This window comes from Neofelis nebulosa, chromosome X, assembly GCF_028018385.1.
Source record: "Neofelis nebulosa isolate mNeoNeb1 chromosome X, mNeoNeb1.pri, whole genome shotgun sequence".
NCBI lineage: Eukaryota > Metazoa > Chordata > Mammalia > Carnivora > Felidae > Neofelis > Neofelis nebulosa.
In genome coordinates this window covers 88,469,323-88,496,067 of record NC_080800.1, presented here as the reverse complement: position 1 = coordinate 88,496,067, position 26,745 = coordinate 88,469,323, and the positions used below count along the sequence as shown (strand labels likewise).

General features: G+C 41.9%; 2 protein-coding genes across 4 annotated transcripts in view; one reads left to right on the top strand and one right to left on the bottom strand.

The window, feature by feature from the left end:
* The first annotated feature begins 88 nt into the window (after positions 1–88).
* Positions 89–8,252, top strand: PSMD10 (proteasome 26S subunit, non-ATPase 10). Of its 2 annotated transcripts, none has more exons than XM_058714253.1 (5): positions 89–272; positions 2,695–2,793; positions 3,757–3,903; positions 3,998–4,085; positions 7,285–7,425. In XM_058714253.1, exons 1-5 carry the CDS (start codon positions 159–161, stop codon positions 7,290–7,292), a joined length of 456 nt encoding a protein of 151 aa, XP_058570236.1. In that variant the 5' UTR covers positions 89–158; the 3' UTR covers positions 7,293–7,425. The 2 variants fall into 2 exon arrangements, with proteins under 2 accessions (XP_058570236.1, XP_058570235.1); XM_058714252.1 differs by having other exon boundaries at positions 91–272; positions 3,998–4,164; positions 7,285–8,252.
* A 7,450-nt stretch (positions 8,253–15,702) lies between these two features.
* Positions 15,703–26,745, bottom strand: part of VSIG1 (V-set and immunoglobulin domain containing 1) — a 37,125-nt gene continuing 26,082 nt past the window's right edge. For both annotated transcript variants that reach the window (XM_058713192.1, XM_058713193.1), the window contains 4 exons: positions 21,835–21,990; positions 21,119–21,238; positions 16,965–17,118; positions 15,703–16,149 (listed from right to left, as the gene is read on the bottom strand). In XM_058713192.1, the coding sequence (XP_058569175.1) occupies positions 15,840–16,149; positions 16,965–17,118; positions 21,119–21,238; positions 21,835–21,990 (740 nt within the window). In that variant the 3' untranslated portion in view covers positions 15,703–15,839. The remainder of the gene's footprint in view (positions 16,150–16,964; positions 17,119–21,118; positions 21,239–21,834; positions 21,991–26,745) is intronic.

Here is a 26,745-nt window from a genome sequence, read left to right as displayed (position 1 = left end):
CTGCAACTCCCAGAGGCGCCCCGCGGTGGGAAAGGGGCAAAGGCACGAGAAAGATCAGTGATTGGTGGAACTCTGTCGGCTCTTTTGATTGGCAGTCAAGGCTGGAGACGTGAGGCGGTCGTTGGTCCGGTGTTGCACGGAGATCCTGGAAAGGCGAAATGGAGGGGTGTGTATCTAACCTAATGGTCTGCAACCTGGCCTACAGCGGGAAGCTGGAGGAGTTGAAGGAGAGGATCCTGGCTGATAAATCCCTGGCTACTAGAACGGACCAGGTAAAGGAGTGCTGAGGCCTCTCCGCAGGCTGCCGTGTCGACAAGGCCCAACGTGGCCGCCTGGCCTGGCCCAGACGGAGGCCGGTTCCGTGAGGGCCAGATCCCCGCCCCCGCCGCCCCATCCTTCCCCGGGGTCACCTCAGGACTCGGGATCGGGCGGTAGGAGCTAGCCCCGTAAACCTCAAATATTTGAGGGAAGAGGAGGCCCATACTAAGCACGCTAAATTTTGGATATTTCTAGAACGTTTACCGCGTTTCTTAGAAATGCCTACTCTTTGAGATACCCGTGAGGAGGAGATGGAAAGCTTTTTTTTTTTTTTAATGTGTTTGTTTACTTTTTCTAGTAAATGTATACAATGAAACATATGTAACCGAAAGCCAATTCTCTGGCGGGCAGTTTAGTAGGAGCTGGGGATAAGTCGAGTGGAAGAAGCAGACGTTGTTAAAGTAACCCTGGATCATGCGTCCGGTAGCATTGTCCTACGAATACTCAGGAGAGAAGTTTACATGGGGCTTTCAGAACATAGAATGGCAGGACCTGATTCAGTCTCCCTCAGAAGAGGGAGACTTGGAAAGGTTTTGCAAAGGAGAGAAGGTTGGTTAAACCTTGAAGGGTGAGTGAGATTTTCTTAGAGGGTGAAGAAGGGGCATTCTTAGGCGGAGGCCGAACAAAAGTGAATGGACTTTGGGAAATCTGCTCTTCGGTTCAAGGGACCCCCATGCTTTTCACCCTGCGTTTCTAGAGAGATTCACTGTGACCTCAACAAGCCAACAAATATTTATAGATTGCATTCTACATGACAGGCACCCTGCTAAGCACTAGCCAGACAGCGTCACATACTTGTGAATCCCCATTTTGTGTCTTTGAGAAGAGTAGAAGTCAGGAGACTTTACTCTGGAACTTTCCTTTATTGCTTAACCTGAAAATGGCCTTATCTTTATTTAGTTTACTTTCATTATGGTCTGATCGTTTTTAATACTTTTAATTTAACTTAGTAATGTCAAATGAAGTTTTAATAATCTATTCATCAAGTCAGTGGCATAAAAAAGAGGGAAGCTATTTAAGATCAAGAGACTTAAGAACCAACAATCCTATGCAAATTATGGGCCTTGTAAGGAGCCTCATGGAAACAAAGCAACTGTTAAAAAAACATTTGGGGGACTACTGGGGAAATCTGAATACAGACTGAGTTTTGGATGTTATAAAGGAGTTAGTGTTAATTTTGATAGGTGTAATAATGGTCTCATAGCTATTTTAGACAGCATCCTTCTTTAGATACTGAAATGTTTAGGGATGAAAAGTCATAATATTTAGGATTTGTTTTTTTTAAATGTCATGGAGGAAACTAAGTGAGGCAAATATGACAAAATACTAAATCTAGGTGATTAGCATATGGGTTTCTATTATATTCCCTCTATTTTTATGTGTTTGAAATTATTTTGTAATAAAGTTTGAAATACCACATTCTTTTCCATAGAGCTAAGAAATACAGCTGTCACTGCAAAAAGGAAATTCCCTTTGAGAGAAATGACTAACTCCTAGCTTATTATTTTTTAAAAGCAACGTTGCTGTCTAATTTTGTGGGTAGCATGATTTTTAAATGATTATGTGGATAATCTCAACTAGTTGTATAGACATTTCTTTCCCATAAGATTCATTTGTTCTTGGGGAGCCTGAATGGCTCAGTTGGTTAAGCGTCTGAGTTCAGCTCAGGTCATGATCTCACAGCTTGCGAGTTCCACCCCTGCATCGGGCTCTGTGCTGACAGCTCAGAGCCTAGAGCCTGCTTCAGATTTTGTGTCTCCCTCTCTCTCTGCCCCTCCCCTGCTCTCGTGCTCTCTCTCTCTCAAAAAAATAAATAAACATTACATTTTTTTTTTAAGATTTTTTTTTTTTTTTTTTACCAGAGTATCTAGAAATTTTGTGTCAGGGGTTTGTGTCCCAGCTTCACCATTTAATAGCTATGTGACCTTGGACGAATTGCTTACCCTGAGGATTCTTAGTTTCCTCATCTGTAAAATGGGGCTCATGTCCACTGTACAGGAACATGGAGATTAAATGACATGATGCTTGCAAAACTCCTAGTGCAGGGCCTGGTATAAAAGAACATAAATAATATAACAGTAAATAGCCAAAGCTCTATTTCTGCCAAGCCTTGAAATCAGTTTCTTGCTCTGCCATTTTCATGGCTGTATTCTGCACAGAATTACACCTGTCAGTGGGTTCTCCTCCATGTTACTAAAACCTTGGTGTCTCTTACAGCAATAAGTAATATAGTTTAAGGACCTGAGGGTCCAGGGCTCTCTACTTCTTGTTTCCAAACTGTAGGTTTGCTGGCCTCAATATTAATTTTTTATGCTTTCTTACCTTCTATTTCATCTCAAGGATGTTGATCTTCTCACTTCTCTGTTTCCCGTGCAGGACAGCAGAACTGCATTGCATTGGGCCTGCTCAGCCGGACATACCGAAATTGTTGAATTCTTGCTGCAGCTTGGAGTGCCTGTGAATGATAAAGATGATGTGAGGACCAGGCAGAGTTGATAAATGCCCAAGTTATCTGTAGCCTCTAGTCTAGTGTTCACTGAAAACTGAGTATTAAGCTCACAAACAAAATTGAAACCTTTATGACTAGGCAGTCACAGCAAGGGGCCCTGGTGACCAGGCACAGGACTAGAGGTTGCCTTATTTTAGAATGTTCATTCTGCCATTCAAACCCTGGAGGTTAAGGTTAACACGCAGATTAAGGCTATAATACTACAAATCCTTTTTATTATGTTGGGAAGTTGTGGGGGGGGGGGTTTGTTGGGTTTTTTTGTTTTTATTTTGTTTTGGTTTTGGTGAATACGACCTGAATACTTAGGACTTGGATATCCTTTTGTTGTTATAGAGAGATTTATTGTAATGATATTGGCTCTATTAAGATAAAACTTGTGAAGAATAAGGATGGAATTTTTTGTAGGCAAAGATTCCTCTTCAAGGATACTCACTGAAATAATACTTATAATAGCCAAGAAATAAAAACAATTTAATGCAGGAATGGTTGAATACAGTATGAATATCTCTACAGTAAAGTAATATGCAAGCAATAAACATAAAAATCCAAAGAATAACGTGCAAAAGTCTCACAACAAAACGATAAGTGGACATTGTGGGAAATGCAAACTCACAGAACTTTATATCCTGCCATCCCAATTTGAGAACACATTATATATGTGTGTATATATATATATATATATATATATATATATATATATATAATTATTTCTTTGTTAGGGGATTATGGGTGGTTTTTCTCCCCTCTTGTATGCATCTACTGCCCACATTCTCTGCAGTGCTTAATGAGGGAAAAAGAATGCTATTTTCTTAAACCATTCACACACAGCTTTGTGTAAACCTTACCTGCATGCTAGTATTAATCCCTGTGCCTTTCCTCTACCACCCTCCCCCGCCCCCCCGTTTTTGTGCTGCCTACCTCTTTCACAGGCAGGTTGGTCTCCACTTCATATTGCTGCGTCTGCTGGCCGGGATGAGATCGTAAAAGCTCTTCTGGGTAAAGGTGCCCAGGTGAATGCAGTCAACCACAATGGCTGTACTCCCCTACATTATGCAGCTTCCAAAAACAGACATGAGGTAGGGTTCCATTCCTTGGCTGCCGTTTTTGAGTTTTAAAGCTGTCTATGGCCACAAACCGATACCTGCGTTGTTTTCTCCTCCATGGGTCCAGATTGCTGTCATGTTACTGGAAGGCGGGGCTAATCCAGATGCAAAGGACCATTACGAGGCTACAGCAATGCACCGGGCGGCAGCCAAGGGTAACTTGAAGATGATTCATATCCTTCTGTACTACAAAGCATCCACAAATATCCAAGACACTGAGGGTAACACTCCTCTGTAAGTGACAAGTAGCAGTCATTTGTATTCTCCTTGACATTAGCCCTCTTGCACTAATTACACATCGTTTTCTTTTTTTATTCTGCTTGGAAATGTAATACATGTGTATGACCCAAAAAAAAGGTGAAGTACACAGATGTGTGAAGATGAAAATTAAAATTCCCTATGTCATTTTTTATATATTTCCTCCCATTCTTTTGTACACAAATGTGCATATTTAAAAAAATTTGTTTGCAGAATTGGGATAATGCTATGTACGTAATTATATCTTGTTTTTTTTAACCTAGTATATCGTGAGCATTTCCAATGTTGCTATTTTTAAAATGTTTTTGAATGGCCGTATGCAGTTCCATTTTATGGATGTGCCAAAATTTAATCACTCCTCTTCCTGCACATTTAAGCTTTTTTGGGTTTTCCACAAGTATAAATAATGCCACATTGACCAAGTTCATACAAAAATCTCTGGCCCTCTTGCTTATAATTACCTTAGAATAGACTCTTAGAAGTAGGATTGCTGAAAAAAAAAAAAAAAAAAAAAAGAAGTAGGATTGCTGAGTCAACAAATACACACATTTTAAGAGTATTGCTAGGTATTGCCAGGTTGCTTCCAGAGGAATTGTATCATTATACCCTCCCAGCAACAGTTTGAGGGTGCCTGTTGCCCCCTCACCAACACTAGAACTATCCTTTTGTTCTATCAGACATGGTGCCTCGTAGTTATCATTTATATTTTTTCATTTTCAGGGAGGTTAAACGTTTTTTAATGCCTTCAACTAATTAGATTTCTTCTCTAACTTGTACCTTTTTGGGTTCCTTTATCTGTTTGCTTTTGGGGAGTTAAATTATTTTTAGTGATTTTTTTTAAGCTCCCTTGATTGACATACCAAAAATGTTAACCTGCTGTGTTACTTGAAACTGTTTTTTTCCCAGTTTGTCCATGTTCATTATTGTTTTAAAGAACAGAAGTTTTTCAACTTCTAAGCAGTCAAACCTAGTCATCTTCCCTCAGGAATAGAAAGTCCTTTCTCACCCTGAAGTTATTTAAATACTTAACTATATTTTATTATAGGCTTTTTTTTTTTTTAACATTGCATTGGTTTTGGTTGACAGTTACTGTTACTGTCAGATCCATCTGGAATTGATTTACATGTGTGACCTGAGGCCGTCCTCTGCCTTGGTATTTTTTTCTGCATTACTTAGCTACTTTTCTTCCTTATTGGGTGGTGACTTTTTTGAACCAGAAATTCTATGAATCTCCTTTTTAGTCTAAAGTGAGATTCAGTTTTTTTAAGTACCGTTTTCTTAACTCTTAGTTTTTTTTAAGTTTTTAAAATGTTTGTTTATTTTTGAGAGAGCAGGGGAGGGGCAGGGTGGGGAGGAACACAGAAGATCTGAAGCAGGCTCCTTGCTGACAGCACACAGCCCGATGCTGGGCTCGAACTCATGAACGGTGAAATTATGACCTGAGCCAAAATCAGACGTTTAACCAACTGAGCCACCCAGGCACCACTTCACTCTCAGTTTTTTTTTTTTTTCAACGTTTTTTATTTATTTTTGGGACAGAGAGAGACAGAGCATGAACGGGAGAGGGGCAGAGAGAGAGGGAGACACAGAATCGGAAACAGGCTCCAGGCTCCGAGCCATCAGCCCAGAGCCTGACGCAGGGCTCGAACTCACGGACCGCGAGATCGTGACCTGGCTGAAGTCGGACGCTTAACCGACTGCGCCACCCAGGCGCCCCTTCACTCTCAGTTTTAAAAGTCTTTTCTCAGGGCACCTGGGTGGCTCAGTCAGTTAAGTGTCCGATTCTTGCTTTCAACTCAGGTCATGATCTCACGATTCATGGGTTCGAGCCTCACATGGGGCTCTGTGCTGATGGTGCAGAGCCTGCTTGGGATTCGGTCTTCGTCTCTATCTCTCTCTCTCAAAATAAATAAATAACATTAAAAAAATAAATACATAAATAAAAATCTTTTCTTTAGTCCTGAGTGACTCTGTTTAGAAAGACTTGCAATTTCTAGCTCTTTTCTCCATAACAAGGAGGAACCCGAAGAGTCAGGCAGGAAAGGGTCCTGGGAAGAGGCTAGGATTGAGGGATAGCTGGAGACTGTTTACTCAATTCAAGCTTAGCCACTTAACCAACTATATCAAATACTTACATTAGGTAACTTGGAGAAGTAAATTAACCTTCCTGAGTCTTACTTTCCTCATCTGTAATATGAGAAGAATAATTCCTTCCCCACTACATTGTTTTGAGGCTTAAATAAAATAACATGAGATGTGCCTAACACCCTGCCTGATAAACTGTAAGTGCCTGCCAAAGTTTCTCCCTCAGTTACTGCTCAGCTGTGTCATCACAGGCAGGGACTCTAACTTCTGTCACAGTTTCAACTGTAAAATGGTGATAATAGTACTGTGCTGACTTACAAGGTGGATATAAGGATCAAATGAGGTAAAATCTTTTCAATGGTTCTTTGAAAAATTTAAACTACGCAACTTGCTATTAGCCTGTTATACAGATTGGGGCTTTTCTAAATTCTAGCCCTGAATTATTGTGTGCATTCGGTGTAAACCACCCTAATCTCAGGGGCGCCTGTGTGGCTCAGTCAGTTAAGCGTCCGACTTCGGCTCAGGTCATAATCTCATGAGTCTGTGGGTTTGAGCCCCACATGGGGCTCTGTGCTGACAGCTTGGAGCCTGCTTTGGATTCTGTGTCTCCCTCTGTCTCGGTACCTCCCCCGCTTGTGCTCGCTCTCTGTCTCTGAAAAATGAATAAAACTTAAAAAACATTAAAAAAATAAATAAAAATTCAAAAATTAGAAAATTAAAAAACACCCTAATCTCCATAAAACATGGAAGTTGCTCTTAGGCTGGCATTTCGATCCCTTCTTGTCCTGTAATGTGTCCAGAATTATGATTTATGATCGGGTATTACAAGGCCATTCCACTGAATTTTAATTTATAAGCCGTCCTTCCCAGGCAAATTGATTTTCCTTTCCTGATTAAATACCCTGGTACTATACTCCCTAATAATGTGCAGTTCAGACCATGTATCAGGAAATCCTCATCGTTACATGGAGTTGGTAGGGAGTAATCAGTCTTTGTGGTCTTCAATTCCAGACACTTAGCCTGTGATGAAGAGAGAGTGGAAGAAGCAAAACTGCTGGTGTCCCAAGGAGCAAGTATTTACATTGAGAATAAAGAAGAAAAGACACCACTGCAAGTGGCCAAAGGTGGCCTGGGTTTAATACTCAAGAGGATGGTGGAAAGTTAAGCAGCTCAGATTCATTCTTCCTGTGTGCGTCTTGTGCTTGTCCCCAGTGCCCTGGAAGCTAATGTACTCGTGCCCAAGGCACCATCTGCAGATGATGGAGGTCTTCTCTCATCTTCAGTGTCCTATAAATCTGTCGAGTATCGTTCCTGCTGAGGTGTTTGGTCCAAGCTTGCAACTTGCTTTCCAGGCATAGATTAATTGTTGAGATTGTTTTACTCTTGTTGCGTATGATTATGTACTGAATCTTGGTTAATTTTGAGTAAGCGATTCTGTGGCTGTTGTGAGTCTTTGGCACCCTCCCGCGTACCCTCAAGTCCCCTGTGAGGCAGAACAACCCCAGTAGCACCAGGCCATTTGTCCCACCACGAGTTCCTAGGGAGGTTTTCGAATGTTCCCTCTGTCTGGTAAAAACACATCCTGACTTGTCTCTCAAGCTCACTCAGAAGCCTATACCAAATATTTGTTTTTCTCAACAGTACACTGCAACTTTATTTTTGTTACAGGAGGAATACGTATATATTTTAAAGGACCAAATTTTCCATTGGAGGGCATGCTACCCAAGTTCGGAATTCATAAACACTAAAATATAATGAAAAACAACAGCATGTGTACCCATGCATCTTTTTAATAAGCCCTTTTCTTCCAAAATAAAATGTGTTGTTTTTAAAAAGGGAGTTTCAAAGTACCTATATTAAGTCACTGTCCTGTACTGCAAAGAAATGTCAGGCTTGTTACATGTAACAAAAATGAGTTCTGATTTGTATTTCAAAAACCAAATAAAATGTTGTTAGAATCTTCCAGTTTTTCTTTCAAATCTGTTAGAAACTCATGCAAGCCTTAAAATCCTTCATAAAGACATTTCTCACTTTTGCCGACTCCAAAGTCCATAAAATTCATGAAGCTTGAACTGCCACTAAAATCTTTAAAAGTACTCATCTTCTGAATTGCTAATTAAATGTGGAGCAAAAGAAAGTAAGTGGAACCTTGAGTTCAATTTAGGGAAACAACTCAAATGGTTACCAGTCGTAAACTCTAATGGACTCCCAAGTGGCTCTTCAAATTATTTTTTTAATTTAAATTTTATGCTGCAAATATTGCTTAAAGTAAGTGATCCAGGTGAGCCCACAAACTTGGATTAATTTGGGGTCAGAGACTTAACAACCCAGTAGCTAAAATGAGTTTTGTAAACGTGAACCATGTCGTTGATAGGCAAAACTCACATAAATATTGTGAGCGCTGACCTTTACAAATATTAATCAGGGAGGCATCTTCTTAAGGAATTAAACTTCTGTTTACTGAATGCCAGGGTTAAAAATGATGACAGGGGAAATCATTTCTTTCCAATCCTTTTTAGCGTGATCAGAGAGTTAAGTTGTGTCTAATTGGGCCTGTCCGGTCTGAAGGCATTTACTCTTCGTAAACGCTGACTTTATTAGTCTGAGGTAATAGGCTTTGTGGGTGTGAAAGAAAACTGATCTTCGTTCTTCAATAAGAAACAGATGGAACCAAGCCTCAGTTAAGTTGTGGGCTATTGGCATTTTCAGTGAAGTGGTTTGTTAACAATAAATCACTGATTTGTATAAACTAAGGTTGTTAGGGGCACTGGATATTGATCAGATTGTTATCTGTTCATAAAGGAAACCCAATAGAGATGAAGCTGATTTAATGTCAGCAGGTTTTATAGTCACTTCCAAATGAACTGAAGAAAAAGAATTTTAATTGCAAAGCTCAACTGGAAAGAAGTTGAAAGATGTGAGTAAATAGGAACAGTGGAAAAAATCCTAAGTATCTTGGACGGAACCTGCAATTTGAGTTTTATGATATTCAGGGTAAATCAGCATTTTACTTCATAATTTTAGACACAGCAATGTAACTGTATGACCCCCGTGTTTTGATTTCCCAGTTTCTTAACTATACCGACTACAATGAATTCATTACATGGCTGTGCCTACTGCTTTCTGTTTCTGTGTCCTATTAACACTATAGAGCCCCCAGGTCAATCTGTGAGCAAATCTGATACAGAGTGGGGGCTCCTTGTTTTGGGTTCTATGGCTCCAGGCTCACAGTTCTACTGCAGAAATTTGTATGTGCATTTTTCTGCAAAAAGGGCTCTGTAGCTTTCATCAGATCCTTGAAGGGATCTGTGACTCGCCAAAAGGTTAAGAGTACCCAGTCAAGAGAAAAAAAAGATTATTGAGTCAGTTATCAGGGGAGGTGGTTTCTACAACAGTATAGTTCTACCACACTATATAGTTTATAAATATTTATAATCCCTTCTCCACTGCAGCCTTTAAGAAAGCAAAAATCATCTCCACTGTATAGTTGAGAAGATACCCAGAGCTAGAGGAATCTAGCTTTCCTCGATCCTGGTCCATTTTCTTTTGACCTCTATTCAAAAAATGGACCAAATGGAAAATACCATGACATTTTGATAATAACCTGTTAGTTGTAACACCTCCCCCCTGCTCCCCCGCCCCCGTGCTTTGCTTTTAGTTATGTTGGTGGTTTGTTTTTGGTTTCCTGGAACCCTAACATTAACATCTCTAATTCTTTGTTTTGCCTTGTTTTGAAACCAAAGTTTCAAAGACAAGATTATTGACTATTGATTGATTTAAACCTTTCATAAGACCCTCTAACTTGTTTTCCCGCACATAGACATTGTAAAATGATCTTTTCATTACTAAAACTTAAGGTTTGGGGACGCCTGGGTGGCTCAGTCATTTAGGCGTCCGACTTCCGCTCAGGTCATGATCTCACGAACCGTGAGAAGTCGGAGGCTTAACCGACTGAGCCACCCAGGCGTCCCAGAATGATCCAGCTTTTTAAAACTACATTTACCCCTTCCTGCCTCCCCAACTAAGAAGGTAATTCTGTATTATCTCCCACCTCTACCCCATAATAGGCCATCACAATAACACACATGGTGTGTGTTATTACCCTCAGAGGTGCTGCAGTTGAAAAAGGTCAAGTGCTATTACCTCAAAGCTCCCTTCTAGCTCTTCCACCTTTCCTTACTGAAAGTTCATCAAACTTGAGTTACACAGTGGCCAGTGTAAGAGCTGCAAATATCTGGGCGCCTTGGTGGCTCGTTAGGTTAAATGTCTGACTTCAGCTCAGGTCATGATCTCGTGGTTCATGAATTGGAGCCCCGGGTCGGGCTCTGTGCTGATGTCGCAGAGCCTGGAGCCTGCTTCGGATTCTGTCTTCCTCTCTCTCTGCCCCTCCCCTGCTTGCTCTCTCTCAAAATAAATAAACATTTAAAAATTTTTAAAAAAGAGCTGCAAATATTAACTTCTCAGCATACAATATTGGGGGTAAATTTCACCTGGTACTCTGAAGGACATTGAAGATATCCATATACATGATTCCTTAGCCATTTGGGCAAGAATTACTATGTTTTAGTCCCTTTTTCATAGACCACTGTGATTTGGAGGCCCTCCCCAGTGCAACACCAAAGCCCAGGCTTCCTCGCCTGCAGTCAGCACACTACTGTTGATCACATGCAGGATTTGTCATAGCCAAGTTGTAACTCCTCGGGGACAAGAGCTTGCTCTGCTTCTGCTCACCGTTGTATCACCCATCACCATATCTGGTTCATAGTAGTCATTCAATAAATATCCAGTAGATGACTGAATAAACATGAAATCGAGGAGAATAAGGGCCTATAACCAAAAAGCTTTTCTGTTTACTTGAGCGTATCCTAGTTGCTAAATACAGAAACAGAGGAGAGAAGTCCTTGGAAGTCTTTTTGGGTAGTGCAAAGTGAATGATTATGAAACCCAAGCCTGCTTTGGGATTTGATTGGGACCACCCACTTAAATTTTAACAACCTACAGCAAAATAAATCTGGTAGTACCCTCTCTGAGAATTAGGCTGACATGTAATCAGAATGTTTGGGTAATGATCTATTCCATTACTTATTTTCTGATTCACTTTTGTTCTTTTCCCTTATTGGAAAGCTCTTCAACATTAGCCCATTTTCCTGCCCAAGTAAAATTTAGTGAAAATTTTGTTGTGATTTAATATTTTATAGGGTCTCAGGACTGATCACAAACAAATACATGGTGTGTTATGGAAATGCTAATAGGAGATTAAGGACACTGAAATGAAAGTTGCACTTATCCAGAGTGGCCTTGTGCATAGGTAGTGTAGATGGTTAACCCATATGGTTTAATGTGAGAAGAGCTGAGAAGGGTCCTTTTCCCGGAAATCTCTCCCCTCTGGATTGTTCCAGTGCGTGAAATTCCACCATTTAGACTCTTTTCCCACCATTTAGACTCTTTTTTTAAGCTTATTTATTTATTTTGAGAGACACAGAGACAGAGCAGTGGGGAGGGGCGGGGGGGGGAGAGAGAATCCCAAGCAGGCTCCACGCTACCAGTGCAGAGCCTGATGTGGGGCTCAAACCCATGAAACCGCGAGATCATGACCTGAGCTGAAACCAAGAGTCCAACACTCAACCGACTGAGCCACCCAAGAGCCCCCACCATTTAGACTCTTTGGATTAAGTAATTATCTGTATTCAAGAATCTCCTTCTAAAAGGTAAATACTCAAAAGAGAGCTAACTCATTATCAATCCAAGTGACATCACTGGGTGATAAAAGATCATGTTCACTAGACAAGAACAGGTCACAGAACAAACAGCTGCTTTTTTTTTTAAATGGTATCAAGGGTAGAGGTAGGTCCTGAGCAATTAATTCTGCCTGAGGGATGCAAAACTGAGTGGGTCACTGAGCTAGTAGTTGCATGAGAGTCCTGGGCGTTTGGAAAATAAGACACCAGATGGCTAGGAAGGGTACTGAAAGGAGAGATCCAAAGATACCACTTCAAATTAACCTCACCTACATCCCAACTTTGCCCAGCTAAGGTTTCTGCATGGACAACATGCAGTCTCTATATTTTTTTAAAGTTTATTTATTTTGAGAGAGAGAGAGGACATGAGCAGGGGAAGGGCAGAGAGAGAGAGAAACCCAAGCAGGCTTCGCACCATCAGCGCAGGGCGAGACGTGGGGCTCAAACTCACAAACCATGAGATCATGACCTGAGCCGAAATCAAGAGTCAGAAGCTTAACTGAGCTACCCAGGCGTCCCTGTACTCTATATTTTCAAATCCAGTCTTTCCCCTGCATTCTTGTTGATTTCAACTCAGCTTCCAGGCTATGGAGATCATTTTGAGTCACACAGCATCATAACCATTCCCCCACAGGAGGAAGGCATCCACAGATTTATTAAGTGTGCCTTTTGTGTTTTTATCTAAGTTACTAGCTCTTAATCTTGGATCCAGGGAGTCTTAATTCATCTAAAACTGTACATGACACTTTGTGTATATAAATGTTTTTCTATGGAGAGGGGTCCAGAATTTTCAGCAGATTGTTGAGGTGATCCGTGACCTCAAAAAAAGTTGAAAACCACTGATCCAACTATTCATCAGTATTTTGAACGGAACAGTGCTATTAAGGAAAGCGCTCTAAAAGACCACCAAAAGTGACTTCTTTCCTGCTCAGCACTGATCCTTCAGAAATTTGGGGGTGTAGTAATTAACTATTATGTATTAGTCTTTTTTCTTCTGATTTGCCTCTATTATAAAAGTGGAAGAGATAGGTGAATTACAGCTACCTTGGTGTTCTGGTCATTGAGATTTTTACACACAGCTGGTGTTTTAGTTTTTAATCTTTAAATATTAGATCATTCTTAAAACCTTCATTATTTTGCTTCCTGGACCCATCAGACACTGTATATCATAATATTATATTTAATACAAATGGAATTATATATATTTTTTAAGTTTATTTTAATTTGTTTTGAAAGAGAGCACACCGAAGGGGCTGAGAGAGAGGAAAAGAGAGAGAATCCCAGGCAGGCTCCGCGCTGTCAGCACAGAGCCTGATGTGGGACTCAAACCCACTGACTGTGAGGTCATGACCTGAGCTGAAGTCAGATGCTTGACTGAGCCACACAGGCACCCCTTTTAAAAAAATTTTTTGAATGTTATTTATTTTTGAGAGAGCAAGAGTGCACATGCGAGTGGGGGTAGCTGAAAGTTGACACATTAAAGAAAACACCTAAGTAAAAGCTGTTATTTCTCTCCATGGCTCTGGACACGTGTGATGTTAATTTTAAGTTTAACCTACCCTAAAACAAGACTCTACATGAATTAACGTACAAGTATGATCTCTACATAAAGGGCTTCACAGGGGCACCTGGGTGGCTCAGTTGGTTAAGCCTCCAAATTTGGCTCAGGTCATGATCTCACGGTTCCTGGTTCAAGCCCTGTGTCGAGCTCCATGCTGACAGCTCAGGGCCTGGAGACTGTTTCAGATTCTGTGTCCCCCTCTCTATTAGCCCCTTCCCCACTCATGCTCTCTCTCTTTCTCAAAAATAAATAAACATTAAAGAAAAAAAATTTTTAAGTAAGTAAAGGGCTTCACAGCTTAAGAAAATTCTCTACATGAAAATCTGGATGTATGGGGCGCCTGGGTGGCGCAGTCGGTTAAGCGTTCGACTTCAGCCAGGTCACGATCTCGCGGTCCGTGAGTTCGAGCCCCGCGTCAGGCTCTGGGCTGATTGCTCGGAGCCTGGAGCCTGTTTCCGATTCTGTGTCTCCCTCTCTCTCTGCCCCTCCCCCGTTCATGCTCTGTCTCTCTCTGTCCCAAAAATAAATAAAAAACGTTGAAAAAAAAATTTAAAAAAAAAAAAAAGAAAATCTGGATGTGGTAAGTTAGAGATTCATTACTTCATTTAAAAACAATTCACCTTGGAAAGAAGTCAGATACAAAAAAGTACATACTGTATGATCCAATTTATACAAAGGTCAAGAAAAGGCAAAGCTAATCTCTAATGATCAAAAGCAAATCAGTGGTTACCTAGGTCCAGTGTGATGGGGGGATTGCACAAAATGGTATAGGAAACATTTTGGATTGATGGAAATGTACTATTTATTATTATTTTTGTTTATTTTTGAGAGAGAGAGTGTTGTGAGCAGGGTAGAGGCAGAGAGAGGGAGACACAGAATCTGAAGCAGACTCCAGGCTCCGAGCTGTCAGCACAGAGCCTGATGTGGGGCCCGAACTCACAAAAGGTGAGATCATGACCTGAGCTGAAGTCGGACACCTAACCAACTAAGCCACCCAGATGCCCCTGGAAATTCCCTATTTAAATTGTGGTTTCATGGGTGTATCTACATCTGTCAAAACTCATCAAATTATACACTGGAAATAGGTGTGGTTTATTGTATGTAAAGTATATGTCAATAATGTTAATAAAACATTCACCTGAGGATCATTAAAGTAAGATTTTATTAGTATTATTTATTGAACTTCAAAATAAGATAGAAACTCTGATTACAGATGAAAAAGTCTACCTATAAATTTCTTCAAGGTAGGACGTGGGTAAAATATGATCAATGGAAAAGATATTTTAACAGGTGGAGAAGAGGTGACATCAATGCACTTTAGTTAATATTTAGCATTTATACAAGAATAGTATCTATTCACGTGGAATATCCCAACAGTGAAACAGATCAAATAATTAGTTCAGATTATCTAAAATAGATCTTAGGTGTTCATTTACAACAGTTTCCCATTTCTGGCCCTTGCAAAGTAGATAGCATCGGACACAGTAGTAACGTAATATCTCATTAAAAGTGAAATTGTACATCCCCTATGATGTGTATTCACCAAAGGAAAATACTATTTGGAATTGTCTACTACCTGGAATGTACTACCTGTACATTATTTTCAATTTAAAATTTAGGTTATTTAAAAATGTTGCTATGCTCAAGATATTGTATAGCAGGGTGGGTCCTTGGGAAATCTAATGTGATAAATGAAACACTGATTTCAAGACCTAGTTTTAAATGCTATGTACCAATTAAGATGTACCCTTTACTTCTCCTCCGGAATTTTTGAGGATTGTTTTTTCTAATCTATGACAGAATGCTGGTAAACTCTTGTCTTTGGGGTCAATGTGAAATGTGAAAATGAATAGGGAAGCCTGCACGGCTGATCATAGAAATAATATGGACCCCAGTTAATGCCACCTTGTCATGTGTGCATGTGGAATGTAACAAAGTGTAGCTAAGAGTAGAGAAATGTGGTTTTCTGAAATACAACGTAGATGTTGCTGCAAAACACTTACAACTGAATTAGAAATCACATGCCTTATCCTTAGTTATGCTTACATGTTAGTAAAATGGTAATAATGCAGGAACCCTTGTGCTTATTTAGTCGTTATCTTGACCTGTTTATTTAGGATTGATGGTGGGAGCATTGATGGTGGGAGCACCTTGTTAGAAGAGGGTTGGTTAGAATGGAGGGAGGTGGTGGGAGATTGGTTATGTCAGCTGAATTCCAAATGCCAATTATGGGTTCCTTAGTGATGAACACTACTTAGGCTACTGGCCTATGGCTTATTCACTCCCTTTTCCTTGCCACTCAAGGGCTGGATGCCAATCCCGGGCTCAGGCTCAGGCTCCAGCTCCTGCTCCTGCTCTATCTCAACCTCCGGCACCAGAACAGGCTCAGGACCCGAGGCAGGCTGTGGGGCAGGCTCCTGGACAGGCTCAGGCTTGGGGTTAGGCTCACAATTTGGTCCCAGGATGGTATCAGTTTCATTCTCATGGATGGAAGGTGGCAGACGCGCTTCTAGGTGGGTAACGTCTTCAGCTGGTATGACCTCGCACTCTGTACTTTGTTTTATCTTTGTCATTGGTCTGCAGGAAGAAGGCCCAAGGAAGAAGGAGTTAGGGTATGCCATTTCATGTGGAACCACAGGTTGTGTCGCTTCAGTGACCATGGGTTCCAATCTGTTCAAGACCTCTGTGATTTCTGATATTCTGACTCATTGTCAGACCACGAGTTCATTTTGTCTCCTGACCAGAAAGGATAGATCTCAACAATATAAAGAGAGTTCAAGAGAGAAAAGCCAGTATTCAAAAGGTAGGAAAACTAATGTCAGGACGAAAGGGTCTAAATAATGTGTTTGAGGGCCAAATCCATGGCTCTGAGCCACTGCTAGCTCTCACTCTATCTAGCACAATACATACATAGTTGTGCACAATACAATACATAGTTGTGGAAACATAGAAATGGAGACAGAAACAAAGGAACGAGTGTGATACACATTCAAGAAGAAATAGCAGAGTGGTCAAGAGAGTGGGCTGTGGGCAGAGCCACATGCTGATTTCCATGGGCCACAGGCACTCTTGCCTTCATGGTCCTCTTGTTCTAGGAAAAATGTGAAAAATTATTTTTTTTATGACCGTGTTGGTAGAAAGACGAGTATATCAGCATGATATATTAACACATTTTCTTAGACCTAAAAGGGTTGTTGCGGTGGTTCAATGAATTGATACACATAAAGCGCTTAGAACAGAGTCTGGCACACAGATCTCAAGAAATGGTGGCCATCATCGTTCTTCCATAGAAGCAGTGAGAGTGAGCAGAAAGATACCCCCGACATGTTAAGCTAAAAAGAGCACTTAGGAAGAGGTGACTGTCAAGTAAAGGCAACAAAATAAGATCTTACTCAAGTTCTGTGGTGGTTTTTGAATTTCTCTTCCTTCCTTTCCCCTTTGCCTTCGCCTTTGCCTTGCTCTTTGCGAAGCACACAACAGAGATGATAATGGTGGCACCTACTACAGTGCCCACCAATGCCCCCAAAATGATTCCAACTTCTGGATCTGGAAGATATAAGCTGCTGGTTGGTAAAGTGGAATGTACTGTCTGCCTTTTACATGTGCATTTGTGACCAGTGCAGAATATCTAGAGCATTCATATAGTGGGAAAATGACTTGTAGAGCCCAGAAACCCCAAGAACTCGGCCAGACTCATAGGGGGAGAAGAAAGATGACTGGCTTGACTATGTTGCTTACCCATTCACATTGATACACATAAGAAGACATGCCTACGGGGGGGGGGGTCACTTTCAAAATGGGGCTTAGAGAAGTGGGTTTTCAATGGGCATCTTCTCTTGTTTTTGCTTTTTTAAAATGTTTATTTAGAGAGAGAGCGTGCATGGGCACATGCGCATGCACATGCACACACACACAGGGGAGGGGCAGAGAGAGACAGAGAGAGAGAATCCCAAGCAGGTTCCACACTCAGCATGGAGACCAATGTGGGACTTGATCCCCCAACCCTGGGATCATGACCTGAGCCAAAACCAAGAGTCAGACACTCAACCAACTGAACCACCCAGGCACCCCATCAATGGGCATCTTCTTGACCAATGAAAACCTGTGGAGCTACAATCTGGTAACCAGAGAAATGACCTCTGTTACAGGCAGGGACATTTCACCAGGCTTATTCAGAGCATAGGTGAAGTAGTTCCCTAAAAACCTCTCCCACAGATTCCATGCTCACCAAGGAGCCTCGTGCATTCCGACCACTGGAAAAAGATGTGCCCCTTTCCATGAACAGGCATCTGGTTTATTAGATCAGTCTATGGAACAACCCAACAAATGTGAGATGACCCAGCTGAGCACCAGATCTTCCAGCATTAAAGTTCTGTCCCTGGGGGACCCTGTCTGAGCTCCAGGGGGCCCGTCCCCATCTGCCTCCCTTCAAACAAAACTGAACATCTTATACTTTGAGATAAGAGGCTAGTTGAGTTCGTTGATCATTATTTCAACTTTTTATGATTAAAGGAATCCATGCGTGTAAATTGCAAAGTGAAATGATTCAACTAGACTTCTAGCAAAGAAACAGCAGTCCCTTCCTTCTCCTCTCCCCATCTCTGTGTCCCATTCACTAGAGGCAACCACTCATCTCTCTCTCTCTTTTTTTTAAATCATCTTGATATTTGCCCCCATGTTTCTATTATGCTTGTTCTAATTCTCCAATTTTTGTCCTTTTTTGATGACTTCCTACCCTGGAAGGTGAAGATTGTATTCTTATACCCACCCCCCACCCACATTCTCCTGATAATAGCTATAGCACAAGTTGTTGTTATATCAAAGTTTGCAGTATGCAAATGTTCACAGCTGTGGAACATCATAGTATATATATATATATATTATGATTCTGGTACATTTACAATTTTTCATTGAAGTTCATTATTACCTCATTTGGGGATTTTTTTTAAATGTATTACTACTAACCCCCCAAATTTCCACCAAAACTATTAAAAGTCCTTTCCTTAGATTTAAACAGGTCAGATAATCTATCGGTTTCTTTTTTGTTGTGGGGGGGCAGTTGCAGAAAGAGAGAGAAGCGGGGCTCACCCGAAGCAGGGCTCATGTTTACCTGAAGCGGGGCTTGAACTCACAAAGCATGAGATCATGACCTGAGTCAAAGTCAGATGCTTAACAAACTGAGCCACCCAGGTGGCCTTTATTGGTTTCTTATGTTTTTTCCCCCTTGGAGACGTCCCTTCTGGAGCCCTCCATCCTCCTCCCCCAGCATGGACTGTTCGCTCTCCTAAGCCTGCTGCTGTACTGTCATCCCTCCCCTGCCTTTCACCTTCATCCCTATTTTCTAGATAAAGAAACAGGTTTTGCAAGTTCTTTCAAGATCCAGCTCAAGTAGCACTTTTTTTTGGTAGAGTCACCTGGGTTCTATAAGCATAATTAATTGTTTCTTCTTTGGTGTCCTAGAGACCCTGTACAGACCACTATTATAGCATTTAAGACGTTTTACTGTGTCCTTCTAGCTAAACCCTGAGTTCTTGAGTGTAAGACATGTATCTTACTAACCTCTGTATCTCTATCACCTATGATAGTTCCTGGCAAATAGTAGATATCCAATTAATGTTTGAGGGAGGAAGATAGGGAAGCAGGGAGGGAAGAGAAGGGAAGGGAAGGGAAGGGAAGGGAAGGGAAGGGAAGGGAAGGGAAGGAAATCTCCAGAAAGGCAGTAAAATGGGAAGGGAAGGGAAGGGAAGGGAAGGGAAGGGAAGGGAAGGGAAGGGAAGGGAAGGGGAAGTGAGCAGGTAGTCAAATGCCAAAATCATTTAAAAAAGTATTTGAGTGGAAGCAAGTTCAAGTACAACTGCTGAGTCTCTACATGTGCAGTATAACTGTACCCTTGGAAAAGCAAAACAGGATTGGGAAAGATATAGAGACACACAGAAGACATGATCAAGGGACTGTGGTAGAATGAGAACACAGGCAAAGACCAAAAAGATGTCCCTTCACCTTTGAATAGAAATTAGCTGAATGAAGAAGCAACCTGGATTGCAAAATGTTTTTGTTTTTTTTTTAAGTTTATTTATTTATTTTTAGAGAGAGAGAGAGAGCACAGGCAAGGACGGAATAGAGAAAGAGAGAGAGAGAGAGAGAGAGAGAGAGAGAGAGAGAGAGAAAATCCCAAGTAAGCTCTGCACTGTCAGCGCAGAGCCCAACACAGGGCTCAAACTCAAGAACCGTGAGATCATGACCTGAACCGAAATTAAGAGTCAGATGCTTAAGGGACTCGGCCCCCCAGACACCCTTGTAAAACTCTCACCTCTTTGTTTTCAAGTTTATTTATTTATTTTGAGAGAGAGTGGGGGGAGGGGCAGAGAGAAAGTGTTTGATTCAGGACAAATGGAAGGAAGAAACCTTAGCTTCACAGGAGAGCAATGGTCCAAGGGAACTGGCCACCTGGATACGGTATATGCTTAAGTCACAGATTCAAAGTGAGTTAGAAATAATGAATAGGTGACATGATCCTAAGTGTTATTAAGTGACCATTCAAAGGTGTGGCAAGATAGCCCTTGTGACAGCTTGCCCCCGACTGGCCCAATTTTACAACTCCGGGCCCTCAACTCTGCTTAGTAACTAAGCACCTTTGAACTGGAAGGTTGTGTTTGTTTTGGGTGTTTTGTTTTGATAGAAAGAGAGCATGTGGACGTGCACATATAAGTGGGGGAGGGGCAGAGAGAGAGAGACAGAGAGAGAGAGACAGAGAGAGATTGAGAATCCCAAGCAGGTTCCACGACCAGGACAGATCCCAGTGGAGGGCTGGATCTCACGACTCTGAGGTTATAACCTGAGCCAAAACCAGGAGTCGGAAGCTGAACAGACTGAGCCACCCAGGCGCCCCTGAAAGGTTGTGGTTTAAAGGCATCCTGGCTGTGCCAGTCACTAACTGGATGACCTTGGGCAAGTCACTTACCTCCTTGAGTTTCAGTCTCCTTTTCAGTAAAATGAGGCTAACAGTACATTGTGCCTCCTCAGCAGGGTGGTTGGAGGATTGAGTGAGATAACGCTCACCACACCCGGCCATGTATCTGGCACACCATTTGTGCTCCACAAATATTAGCTGTAGGTACAAGTGCTATTATTGCTATTATTATTAGAGACAGATCTTAACAAATTACTGATGAACTGGAAAGTTTGTGAGCTCCGTATGTGACACAGATTGCTAGTTTCACCAGGATTCACCAACAGCATCACAAAGAAAATTTGGTCTGGTAATATAAATGGGGCTGTTGTTTTATTTACTAAATAGTAATATCTACTTTCTAGAAATGTTATGAGGGCTAAACAAAATTTTTGTAAATGACTTAGGGCAGATTACAGCACATATTAAGTTATTAGATTTTAGGATAGTAATTCATCATATCAACCTATAAATAAACCACCAAAATCTCCAGAAAGGCAGAAAGGACTAACCAGGGATCCTAATTCATTTACTGGGTTGGCAGGCCCAGGATACTTGACCTAAGGAGAAACTATTGAAGCTGGATGATTAACTCACGTGAAGAAGTTAGATCAATTTCACAGGAACTATTGCCAAGGTTGTTGATAGCAGTGCACAGGTAATAACCTTGTTCAAAATTGGTCAGATTTCCAATAACCAAAATCCCGGTGGCTGGGTCTGTCAGAAACAGGAAACAGACTTTTGAAATCTCTTATGTGGCTACAGATCATAACAATGTAACAGAATTGCCCAATTTCCACCCACATCCCCACATTGGCCTCCCTTCCCGGAGATGTTCTGGGTCCAACTAGACCCCGTGGGACATCCCTATTCTCTCCATACCCACCACCTCCGAGCCAAAAACAGGCTTGATTTCTACAGGCTGGGGATAAGACCAGACCATAGTCATCTTGTTAGGAGATCTTTTGACATCCCATTTCCAGAAAAATTGAAGACTGAGTTCTAAAGATGAGCAACCAGCCCCACACACATACTGTCAGCCAACCACACACACCACACCTTGCCAGGGGCTGTGGAGGACGGTACTTTTTTTTAAAGTTTATTTATCCTGAGAGAGAGAAAGAGACAGCATGAGTGAGGGAGGGGCAGAGAGGGAGGGAGACAGAGAATTCCAATCAGGCTCCATGCTGCCAGCACAGAGCCCGACCCGGGACTCAAATTCATGAAACTGTGACATCATGACCTGAGCTGAAACCAAGAGTCAGAAGCTTAACTTACTAAGCCACCCAGGGTCCACAGAGGGCTGTACTTACTGAAGTTTTCTTTCACTGGAACGATGTCTCCTCCTTCAACTTTATACCAGTAGTACACAGGGGAAGGTGTCCCAAGGACCGAGAGGCAAGAAAGAGATATAGGATGGCCAGTTTCTGGTAATCCTTGGATGCTGCAAAGGGGCTTAGAAGGTTTGACTGTAAGGCAACGACAAAGAGTAAACATCCTGAGGGGGGAATTGCACTCTGTAACAACTGCAGTCACCTCCTCACTGTCATTTTGTAGAATGTGCGCGCTCCATTTTTAAAGCTTTGAAACGTTAGTTTGACAGTTTTCTGATTGTACCACCAGATGGGGGTAGAGCACTTCAGGTTCAAGGGCCTTCCAGTCACCAGGCCATTAAGATTCTAACAGCATCTCTTCTGTCAGCCTCCTCCCCAGATTCATAACCATGAATATCCCCATTGTCTTAAAATATGCCTTTATTAAAACTGCCAAATGTAAGCAAACACTAAACGACTAAGGACAGAGTTTACACTTTTGAAGCACAGTTTTAAAGGAAAATAGGACCCTTAAATATGTTGTAATAATTTGTTATTTATTCTTTTTACAAAATTTGTTTTACTAATGCTATATTTTTCCTTTCCTTTATAAGTCTTTTTTGACATTAATTTCTCTGGGGATGGGTGACACAAAACTATTGGAGGGTTTGAATTTGCCTGTATCCCTCATCGGTAGGGGAAGCCCATTTTGAGAGGATGTGTTACGTGAAGCTGAGATCTTTATCTTTCACTCCACGTGCATTTACTTGTTTGCCTTCTATGTGCCTGGCACTGGACAAGGCACCAAAAATTCAAGAGTAACCCTGAAACACTTCAGAAGTGGGGTGGGGGGAGTAGTGAGACATGAGGCCAGAGAGCAGCAGAGGCCATAGCTTGGAGAGCTTTGTATTTCGTGTATTTGTCTTAAGTTTATTTATTTTGAGAGAGAGAAAGCACAAGTGGGGGAGGGGCAGGGAGAGAATCCCAAGTAGGGTCCACACTGTCAGCATAGAGCCCGACACAGGGCTCCAACCCACGAACCATGAGATCATGACCTGAGCCAAAGTCGTACACTTAACCGACTGAGCCACCCAGGTGCCCCTCATGTGTTTTATACAGAGAGCAGGAGCATCATGGAAGGATTTTTTTTTAATTTTTTTAATGTTTATTTATTTCTGAGACAGAGACAGAGCATGAATGGGGGAGGATCAGAGAGGGAGACACAGAATCTGAAGCAGGCTCCAGGCTCTGAGCTGACAGAGCCCGGGCACAGAGCCCGACACGGGGCTTGAACTCATAGACTGTGAGATCATGACCTGAGCCGGAGTCGGAAGCTCAACCAACTGAGCTACCCAGGCGCCCCATCATGGAAGGAATTTAAATAGGGGAAGGACAATGGTCATTTTTAATGCTTTAGATGGTTTGCTTGCTCTCTGGGGGTGTGAGGAGGGAAAATCGTCACAAGGTATCAAGGAAGTAGAATCGACAGGACTTGGTGACCAGACGAATAGGGGGCATGAAGAAGAAAGTGTAGGCAATGATGATTCCTAGGTTTCTGATTTGGACAGCTGGGTACATGAGTTTGTCATCCTGACATAAAGAATGCAAAAGGAGCAGGTTTTCAGGGAAGGAGGGCAGAGGAGGAAGGGGTGACAATAAGGTCAGTTTGGGACATACTGAGTTCTAGCTGTTTATGAAAACATCTCCGTGGAGAAGTCCCATGGGAAAGTGAGAATCTGAATTTCCTCATTCATCTTGCTGCTCACAGCTTATTCGAAGCCTCATGTTACATGTAGATAATAATCTAAATTCCAATACTTACCAACTCACCTTCCTTCTCTTCACCTAGGCCTGAAACCCTCCAAAGACACAGCTTCTCTAGCTCAGGCCAGTTATACCTTGAATGCTCTGGACTCTCCCGGCTCTCCAGCTCTCAGTTTGGAGGCAGCAGTTAAGAGCACAGTTCTGGATCTGCATAGACTGCTCGCTCTGCAGTTTTACTCTAGACGGTGTTTAGGCAAGTAACCTAACATAACCACCCCTCAGCTGACTCATCTGTAATCCAAACCATCCAAACATATTGGATACTATATATCCTAATATATTGACTTTATCTCCGACTAATCCAAATATATTGAATTTATGTAAGTAAAATAATGCCTATAATGCCTTGCACATGGACTTGCTGTTGGGCATGGGCTCCTACATTTTGTGGCCTGCTACTGAAGTTAAGCTTCCAGTCTCGGGCTCTAACCCACTCTACACATGAGTGAGAAGACGGATGCAGCTGTAGCTCTTTGACACCCTTCACTAGCCCCATTGTTTAAACAGGTGTTTTTTAAATTAAAGTATTTTTCTTCTACTTAGCTCTTTATTCTCTTTTCCTTACCCCATGGCAACCCTCTGATTGTCTGATGGCAACTGTCTGATTATCACCATGATGATTTGATCGGATCGCCTTTACAGCAGAATAGAGCATTATGAGCATAAAATTAAATCGGGAGTGTTTCTAGAGCCCAGAATCAAACCCAGATAGGCTTTTTTTCCCCCCGCTGGACACATTTCTCTCATTTTATTTTTTTATTAGCAAAACACTTAGCGAATCACTTTGAACCACATCCCAAACCTATATATTTTCTAAAACTACTGAATCAGGATGGGATTGCCATTTCAACCAGTTAACATCCCCAGTAGAACTTGGATGTTTTACTGGCATAGCCATTGATCTACCATTTAGCATTATTGCTTTCAACAGAACCGGGTTGGGAGGAAGAGGCTTACCTCACAAAGTAAATGAAAATGCTTCATTGTGTTCTCAAGCCTTCTCTAAATTCATCGTTTTCTTTTTATGTGCCAAATCACAGAAGGAATAGGGTGCTTATTCCAAATGTTTACAAAATAATTATTCAAACTTCTATCTGGGTATTTTTCAAAGCTTCATTTTCCAAGGCTGTCATACCTAATGGATATCTCTCAAATGAATGGTAGTCCAAACCACCTGCGCCTTTGCTCACTGCTGTTTCCTTTACCTAAACTGTGTCCTGCCACCCCAGCCCCTATTTTCTAAACTTTTGGAGGGCTGAAACCCTGTCTTTTCTATCTTTCCATCACCATTGTGTAACACAGTAACTGAACACGTGTTCAGGATTTGTTGAATGAATTTATGCATGAATAAGCAAAAGCATGGGATCTACGTCCATCACTGGGTAATGGAATGTCTCTGGGAAATTCATTGCTAGGAAGAGTGATCTCTAAGGAAATATCAACACCTCTCCCCACAGTTGGCCTCCTTACTCCCCACGGCCCCCACCATGCCCAACTCCTCAGACAGAGGCTTGGCTTCTTTAGGTTGTTTCTGGTCAGAAGGACAACCCAGAGCCAGGGAGCAGCAGAAAACCTTTAGAGGGCTAATTCCCCCAAATGCTTTGAAAGTTGAATCTCCAGTATATCATTTGATCCTCAAACCTGTAAATACAGGGCAGAGATTACAACCCCATCTCCAAATGGCCAGAGAAAAGTGGACTGACTTGCCTGAGGCTACTGAGTAGTGGAGTATGAGCCAGAACCTAAGCCTTCTGACCCCCAGCATATATACCACACTGTTTGGTTCCCATGTACATGACTAGTCTTCCAAACTGGAGCATCAACTCTCCCAGGAAAGGGCTTGTAATTCTCTTGTCTTCCCCCTGTACCCCAATGCCTAACATGGGGCTCAGCAAAATAAAAGCATGACTGAGCTACCCCACTCTTAAAAATCAGCTCCTGATGACCTTTCCCTCGTTTCCAGTTGGGTAGATGTGGGCAAACCTCACAATTCATTTTGGGCATCACCTGGGAGGCAAGCTCAGATGATTCTGGATGGTTCTCCTGGATGTGCACCTTGTTACCAACTACTGCTTTTCCAAGCTAGTCAATTATCAAGTCACTGGTTGGATCTAGTTCCTTCTTTCCTGTGATGGATGTACACAGCTCAAGAGGAACAATGACTGGATCAGCTCCATTTGGGATTACTTAGAAATGGGAGATCCCTTAGCTCAAATGGTTGATTGGTGAGGTTTGACAGCCCTTTCGTTTCTCCCTTCAGTACTTCCACAGGCCCGCAGACAGGAGCAAAACTCTCATTGTCCTTTTAGAGACTGGAAGGAGTGCTAGAAACCACCAAAAATTGTGAACTCTCCAAGAGCAGAAACTATGCCTCCATCACTGTAAACCTCATGGGTCCTGGCACAAAATAGGCACTCAATAAATACTATATAAATGAACCACTCCAAATGCATTTGAAAAGCAGATATGACTTGCTGAATGCCACATAATGAATATCTGTATATAAATAAATTCTCACTATGGCTTAACATGTGGTCCTTTCTCCAAATAGTGCTAACTTTTTTTTTTTTTAATATAATTTAGTGTCAAGTTAGCTAACATACAGTGTATATACAGTGTGCTCTTGGTTTCGGGAGTGGAATCCCATGATTCACTGCTTACATACAACACCCAGTGCTCGTCCCAACAAGTGCCCTCCTCAATGCCCATCACCCATTTTCCCCTCTTCCCCGGCCCCGCATTTTAAAAGGGACCCTCCCGCCTTTATTCAAAAGAATGGTTTAATGGTGGGAATTGTGCCTGGCTTAGGAGAGATAATAAAATGACAGTTCTCTCCCCCAGGTAGGACTGGCTCCAATTGGAGGTTCCCTCTGGAGGAGCTGCTAGTGATCATTTATTTAGTGGCGACTGTGCATTGTCTCTCTGTTCCCATTCTACCCATCAGAGATAGGGATCCCGGAGGTTGGGTTATCTTCTGCTTTCTGCCATTTTGGCAACACTTACGGTTTCAACATGTTTTGTGAGTGATTTCTCAGTGTTACTATGAAGGTTGGGATGGTGGTGTGTTTCTCTTTCCCTGCTAATAAA

Excerpts from the sequence above, each read along its gene's own strand:
- PSMD10 (XM_058714252.1), top strand. The coding sequence starts at position 159 with ATGGAGGGGTGTGTATCTAACCTAATGGTCTGCAACCTGGCCTACAGC. Across the intron at positions 3,904-3,997 it reads CTTCCAAAAACAGACATGAG|ATTGCTGTCATGTTACTGGA; the intron begins GTAGGGTTCCAT and ends CCATGGGTCCAG. Across the intron at positions 4,165-7,284 it reads ACTGAGGGTAACACTCCTCT|ACACTTAGCCTGTGATGAAG; the intron begins GTAAGTGACAAG and ends CTTCAATTCCAG.